Raw genomic sequence first — 7,576 nt, 5'->3', positions numbered from 1 at the left:
ATTTAGGTATTCTTCACCAAGATATTTATTTTAATTTAATCATCATCATCACATTCATATACTTTTATTATAATCTTTTTATTTCTCTCTTTCACTGCTAGGATAAGGTCTACACTTTTTTCCCTTCTTTCTCTCAATTGACTTATCTGGTCATCAAAAAAAGCTAATATAAAGAAATTATATTAGCTTTGATGCATAAAATAAATACCATTATCTTTCAATTATATTTTCCACAGTTTGTAATAATTACACATGTCAATATCTTTGGCAATCTACAGACCAAAACTTCTTATAAATGATACGTGATCTGATCAGTTTTTTCAAACTAAGGAATTTTGATTGAGTTGCATAAACAATGAGGGAGCCAATGGCTAACTTTGTGATTCCACTTCCTTTCATGCTCTTCATTACTCATTGGTTTCTGTTGGCTCATCATGGCAGTGCTGCAGAGAGTTCCACATACATAGTACACATGGACAGATCCCTTTTTCCCGCTGCCTTTTCAACGCATCATGATTGGTTTGAATCCTCCGTTCAGTCCATAAAATCAGCAATGCCTGGTCACTCATTCAAGAAATCACAGAAACAGATAGTGTATTCTTATAACCATGCCATGTATGGTTTTAGTGCAGTGCTAACCTCAGAAGAGTTAGAGGCTCTCAAGAACTCTCGTGGTTTTGTTGCAGCATATCCAGACAGAAATGTCACCATAGACACCACTCACACTTTTGAGTTTCTCTCCCTAGCCTCTTCCAGTGGCCTCTGGCACGCTTCCAATTTGGGGGAGGATGTCATTGTGGGTGTTATTGACTCTGGTGTGTGGCCTGAGAGTGAAAGCTTCAAAGATGATGGCATGACCAAGAAAATTCCAAGTAAATGGAAAGGAACCTGTCAGGAAGGGCAAGACTTCAACACTTCCATGTGCAACTTCAAACTGATCGGAGCCAGATATTTCAACAAAGGAGTGATTGCTGCAAAACCCAAGGTTAGAATCACTATGAACTCAGCCAGAGATACAGAGGGTCATGGAACTCACACATCTTCCACAGTTGCTGGCAACTACGTCAGTGGAGCCTCTTACTTTGGCTATGCCAAAGGGGTGGCCAGAGGCATTGCACCAAGAGCTAGGCTTGCCATGTACAAGGTCCTTTGGGAAGAGGGTCGTTACTCCTCTGATGTTTTGGCTGGAATGGACCAAGCCATTGCTGATGGAGTTGATGTCATTTCCATCTCTATGGGGTTTGATGGTGTTCCACTTTATGAGGATCCTATAGCAATAGCTTCTTTTGCAGCAATGGAAAAAGGGGTGTTGGTTTCATCCTCTGCAGGTAACAATGGTCCTGATCTTGGTACTTTGCACAATGGAATCCCCTGGCTTCTGACTGTGGCTGCAGGTACCATTGACCGCACATTTGGTTCTCTAGTTCTTGGAAATGGCCGAACCATTATTGGTTCGACCGTGTTTCCAGCAAATGCCTTGGTGGAAAATCTTCCACTTGTCTACTATAAGAATATATCAGCATGTAACTCAGTCAAGTTGTTATCGAAACTGAGAACAGATGCGATCATTGTATGTGACTTGGTTCCAGACACTAAGTTAATGTACAAGCAAATGTCGGTTGTTAATGAAGCTAGTTTGTCAGGGGCAGTGTTTTTTCTTGATGGTCCTTTGTTAAATTACTCAGGAATTGGTAGCTTTCCAAGTATTGTAATCAGTGCGAAGGATGCACCAACTGTGATCAAGTATGCAAAAAGTCATAAGAATCCAACAGCCAGTATCAAATTTCAGCAAACATTTGTTGGAATGAAGCCAGCACCAGCTCTTGCTGGTTACTCTTCAAGAGGTCCTTCACCAAACTACCCTGGGGTCTTGAAGCCTGACATAATGGCACCTGGCTCTAATGTCCTTGCTGCTTTCATTCCTGATTCTCCAGCAGCTGAAATTGGCGACAATGTGTACTTACCTAGTGACTACAATTTGCTGTCTGGAACATCCATGGCCTGTCCTCATGCTTCTGGTGTTGCTGCTCTTCTGAAAGCTGCACACCCTGAATGGAGTGCTGCTGCTATAAGGTCTGCAATAGTAACCACAGCTAGTCCTCTAGATAATACGCAAAATCCAATTAGAGACTATGGCTATCCTTCTCAATATGCTTCTCCTCTTGCCATGGGAGCTGGTCAAATTGACCCTAACAAAGCACTTGATCCAGGTTTGATATATGATGCCACCCCACAGGACTATGTTGATCTGCTTTGTGCTTCGAATTACACAATAAAGCAAATCTTAGCCATTACAAGATCATCATCCTACAATTGCGCAAAACCATCTTTTGATCTTAACTACCCTTCATTTATAGCCATCTATAACAACAAAACAATGTCAGTTGTCCACAAATTTAGGAGGACAGTGACCAATGTTGGAGCTGGTGCTGCCATATACAGAGCCAAGGTGACAGAACCTAAGGGCTCTGTGGTGACAGTGTCCCCTGAGACTTTGTCATTCAGATACAAAAATGAGAAGCTGAGCTACAGTGTTGTAATAAAGTACAACAAGTACAAGAAGGAAGATATCTCTTATGGGGATCTTATTTGGATGGAAGATGGTGGAGCACACAGTGTTAGGAGCCCCATTGTAGTGGCACCAAGTGGAATTTTGTATGAGTTTTCCTTCTCCTTGCCATGAAATTCTGAGTACTTCATGGAACCCCCAAAATAATAAACTATTTGCTAGAGCTTATCCTGAAAAAGTTTGTTATTTACTAAGTCTAGTTTCACTTATTATCGAATCCTTATTGAACCATAGATGTATTGAGAGTCTTATGTACAAATAAATCTGATTAAACTTTTATTTGATGTACTAAAAGAATCTGATTAAAATATGATTACATGATGTAGACACGCTTGAATAAAGTTCTTTATAAGTACTTTTAAGAAAGAAGTAAAATTAAGAATTAGTTTTATACAAGCTTGAATAAATTTGATTAAGAACGAAATTAGTTTTTCAAAGTAAAATAAGTTATATCCAAGTTTAAAATGTTAATATAGAAAAGTTATGTGAGCAAATTGATACAAATAAACTTATATATAAATTAATTTTAAATTATCAAAGAAATAAATTTTTATAGTTTTTTAAAAAATTTTAAAGATAAATTCATTTAAATAAATATACTTTAGACATTCATTAATGTATGTAAGATTGTTTCTAACATTAGATTATGAATATTTTATTATTTTAAAGTTACAACGATTATATATATTATTAAACTTATTATATTTTAAGAAGAAAAAAAATCTTTATATATGTGAATTTAGAAATTTTTTGACTTCATTCTAAATTTGGTTTTTCTGGTCGAAAGCATATCATAACACAATTTAGAAATGATTTTACATAGTGAATTAACTTTTTAAAACTTACTTTTTCTAGCAAAGACTTAGGTCCATATCTTTTCAAGACCGAGAAGGTGTGTGTTTGTAAAAAATACTCAAACACCCAAATTAGTTGAGTGCATCAAATAACATATAATGTTGTAATAATGAATTTCTGTTATTTACCTCAATGGTTATACTATTTATAGAATAATTATGACGTTTGTGAGTCCTCACCTATATGGACATGGGTTGGCCCAGTGGCCATTTATCACATGAGTCACTTGTTTGATATAGATTCTCAATAATCATTAGCTTTATTAGTCCAAAAGGTAGTCGGACAAATCGACTTATGGCCAGGTAGAAACAGTAAAACATGTTGGCTTGTGCCTGAGAATAGTAAGATAGGTCGGCTAGTTGGTGGGTAGTTCACCATTAGCTTTGGTAGGCAGCATATAAACCTCAACAAGTGACAAATAGGGTGTGTTCTGGTAGTCGACGCTTAGTAGGTGACACCCGGTTCTCGATAGATGACACTTGGTTCTCTATATACGATACTTGGTTCTAGTAAGCGGTAACCCACTCTGGTTGTTGGTACGTAGTAGGTGTAAGACCCTTGAAAATATTTGTAATTCAGATACTAGATTAAAAAAAATAGTAAAAAGTGAATAGTAAAAAAAAAATTAATTTGTGGAAGGGATAAGTATTCCACGTTGTCTTGAGTCATAAGAGATCAGAGTTCATCAAATTGTGAATACAAAATTATTTTTGTAATAGTAAAATGAATAGAAAATGAATAATAAATTTTTTTGCTATAAATAGCCAAGGGGGGAAGGCTGAAAATTTACACCAAAAACTTAGAAAAATTTTGAGAGAAGAGAGTTGGAAGAATTTCTAGTTGCAAAGGGGACATTCTAGAAGTTTTCGGGGAACGAGGAGATTAAGTCTGTAATAGAGGTAAGGGAAGCTACTCTTGAATCTTGAGTATATAATACTTTGCTTTTATCTAATCCTAAATCTTGAATATGGAGTATTTTGTTTCTGTATGATCTTGAATTTTGAATGAGAACATGCTTCTGTGATGAGACCCAAGTTTGATGGTTGTAAAACGTGATGTTGATTCTGTTATGCTAATTGTACGTTATTGTTACTTAGAACATTTAGTTATTTCTTTTGCAATTTTGGAAGGATGAGAAGTTGTCTAACCGGCTCTTCCAGATTCAACTTCTTGTTTCCCCAGAGCTTTTATTGTTTCTTATCTCTTTATATTGTATTTTGGAAGGACGAGAAGTTGTCTAACTAGCTCTGCCAGATTCAACTTCTTGTTTCCCCAGACCTTTTATTTCTTATTTATATTGTATTTTTGGAAGGATGAGAAGTTGTCTAACCGGCTCTGCCAGATTCAACTTCTTGTTTCCCCAAAAATTTTATTGTTTTATCTATTTTTTTATTGCATCTTTCTGGAAGGATGAGGAGTTGTCTAACCGGCTCTACCAGATTCAACTTCTTGTTTCCCCTGAATTTTTATATTAAGATTATTTTGATGGTAGAGGAGTTAATCCTTTCTTACATATGATATTTATACATGTTATGATCATGAATATGAGTTATGAACATGTTAAAATTTTGGTAATGGTAGTTATCCATTCACTTGTGTAAATTTAGTTTTCATGATTATATTTTTTTTATTTTCGAGTTACTGTGGTAAAACATTCCTTTTAATTGTTTTTACCGTTGGATTTAGCTAAAATTTTAATATATGAATCCTAAGACCTATTTCTTCACTTTGACCGTTCGGATCATTAATTAAGAGTTTATACTTGGAGAAATAAGTTCTGCATGTTTGAGTAAATTAATTACCCCTGTTATTATGTTACTGAGTCCTCTCGGTAAAATATAGATTCCGTTCAATTTGACAGTTAGATCAACCTGAAAATTTGATATATGATTTCTAAGATATATTACTATAATTTGACCGTTCGGATTTGTAATTAGAAGTCTATGTGTTGAGAAATAAATTTCGAAATTTTGAAAAGTATGATGAACACTATATTTTTGTTCTTAAGTTATCATGGTAAAAACTTCATATATATTTCATTTACCGTTACATTGAGCCCAAACTTTAATATGTAGTTCCTAAGATATGTTGATGTATTTTGGCTGATCTATGACCTTTGATTGGTGAAAATATGTTGAGTTATACTCGTTATGGGAAAAATGAGTTTATAATATGAAGTATGATATCTGGCAATATGTTTAATTTATTGACACCAAAACGGGTTATTGTCAATTTATGATTAAAGAATGAACATGATTGAGTTAAGTGGATAAGAGGGTATGATTTGTTGATTTTATGAAATGTTGGAGAGGATATAAGAAATCATTACTTATGAAATGATGTTTACTACTGGGAGTAGTATGTTCGGTTTATACCATGAAAGCTTGATATGAGCAAAGTAACACCCGAGGTTTATGAAAGCAGGCAGAAAGTGGTCTGACCATAAGCTTTGACATAAACATATGATTCGTAAGTTTTATGAAAGCAGGCAAAAAGTGGTCTGACCATAAGGCTTTGACATAAACATATGATTCATAAGTTTTATGAAAGCAGGCAGAAAGTGGTCTGACCATAAGGCTTTGACATAAACATATGATTCGTAAGTTTTAAAGAAGCAGGCAGAGAGAGGTCTGACCATAAGGCTTCAGAAAGTAAGACATAGTATACAGGTAAGGCTTAAGGAAGCAGGCAGAGAGGGGTCTGACCATAAGGTTTCGTGAGTAAGCATGGTATACTTGTAAGGTTTATGAAAATGAGAAAGATGATTTTGAAGAAGAAAAAAAATGAATTAATGACATCGGGATAATGATATTTATAAATTGCAGAAATACATGATTGAAACATTTATATTATAAGTAGGTTTAATGATTGTATGATATGGTTGGCTTACCCTTATTTGTTTGTGCTATGATCATATAACTCATGTTATATGTGAGCAGATAATGTTGCAGATACGGTTGAAAAAGCTTAGAGATGATGAGAGGGATGCGGGGAAAAACTTTCAGGGATTTTTGTAAAAAGAATAAATTTGCATTGGAAAAATATGTTGTGTAAGACTTATAAGTTTAATTTCGAATTTATGTTAAGTGGTGAAGACTATATTATTTAAAGTTTGTAAGTTTGGAATTGTACTTTGGAAGAATTGAAATAAAGTTTGATTGTTTATATCAGATATCAAATTAATTTAGTCTTTACTACCAGTAATACCCTTTAAATTATTTGGGGTGTTACAGTAGGCAGAACTTGGCTCTCGATAAACGACATGCAACCTTCAATAGGTAGCACTTGGCCCTTGGCACGCAGATATAGGGTGTTCTTTGCACTAAGTTATCCTAGGAAGAGATCCATCTTAATAAGGTCGAAGGGTACTCAGTCATATTCAAGTACATAAGTCCCCCAGTCTTTTCATGACTTGAAAGCAAGGAAAGAGCTTTAGGAAAACAATAGTAGTCGATCCTTAGTTTACTTGTAAAATCACATTGTTTGTATTCAGTAGTCATCCTAGGGGTTTTGTAAAGAAAATTTGTATCTTTGGTTATAACCTTATAGGTATAGTAGCCCCCTAGCCTCGAGGAGCGTAGCGACGAAGAGGTTTGAATGATGGGATGTAAGGTCTGACTAGATGTGAGTGATGAATAATTATGTAGAAAGTTTTTTTTTGTTTGGTACTCGTCTCTTTCCTTTTACATTTTATAACTTGTAGTTTTTTATCTACGTATATGTAGTCGAGCATAACCCTGCTTTTGTATAATTCCCTCAATGACTATTGGAAAAAAATTCACTTTTACTCATTTGGGACCTAATAAGGAAGGAAACATACGAATCTAAGAGTTGTTCAACTAAGACCAGTAAGATAGGCAACACACAAGGGTTGTTCAACTAAGGCCGACAAGGTAGGCGGAACACAAAATTTGTTCAACTGAGACCGATAATGTTGGTGGCACACGAGGGTTATTCAACTGAGGCCAACAAGGTAGGCGACATATGAGACTTGTTCAACTGAAACAAAATTATTAGGAGGCACACGAGGGTTATTCAACTAAGGCTGGCAAGGTAAGCGACACATGAATTGCAAAGTTGTTTAAAGTAAGACCGATAAGGTAACTGACATGGAACTACTTGAAAGGTTTAATAGGGACCACCTAAGTAGGT

The 7,576-nt window shown here is 35.2% G+C and overlaps 1 protein-coding gene across 1 annotated transcript; it reads left to right on the top strand.

The window, feature by feature from the left end:
• Positions 1-355: 355 nt before the first annotated feature.
• On the top strand, positions 356-2,683 carry LOC108327201 (subtilisin-like protease SBT3). The gene has a single exon (XM_017560931.2). The coding sequence runs from the start codon at positions 356-358 to the stop codon at positions 2,681-2,683; it is 2,328 nt and encodes a 775-aa protein (XP_017416420.1).
• The last annotated feature ends 4,893 nt before the right edge of the window (positions 2,684-7,576 follow it).

This window comes from Vigna angularis, chromosome 2 (genome assembly GCF_016808095.1).
Source record: "Vigna angularis cultivar LongXiaoDou No.4 chromosome 2, ASM1680809v1, whole genome shotgun sequence".
Classification (NCBI taxonomy): Eukaryota; Viridiplantae; Streptophyta; class Magnoliopsida; order Fabales; family Fabaceae; genus Vigna; species Vigna angularis.
Note: the sequence above shows the minus strand (reverse complement) of the source record. Positions and strands in the feature narration are given on the sequence as shown.

What these genes read in the sequence shown, in the direction of transcription:
- LOC108327201 (XM_017560931.2), top strand. Translation starts at nt 356, where the DNA reads ATGAGGGAGCCAATGGCTAACTTTGTGATTCCACTTCCTTTCATGCTC.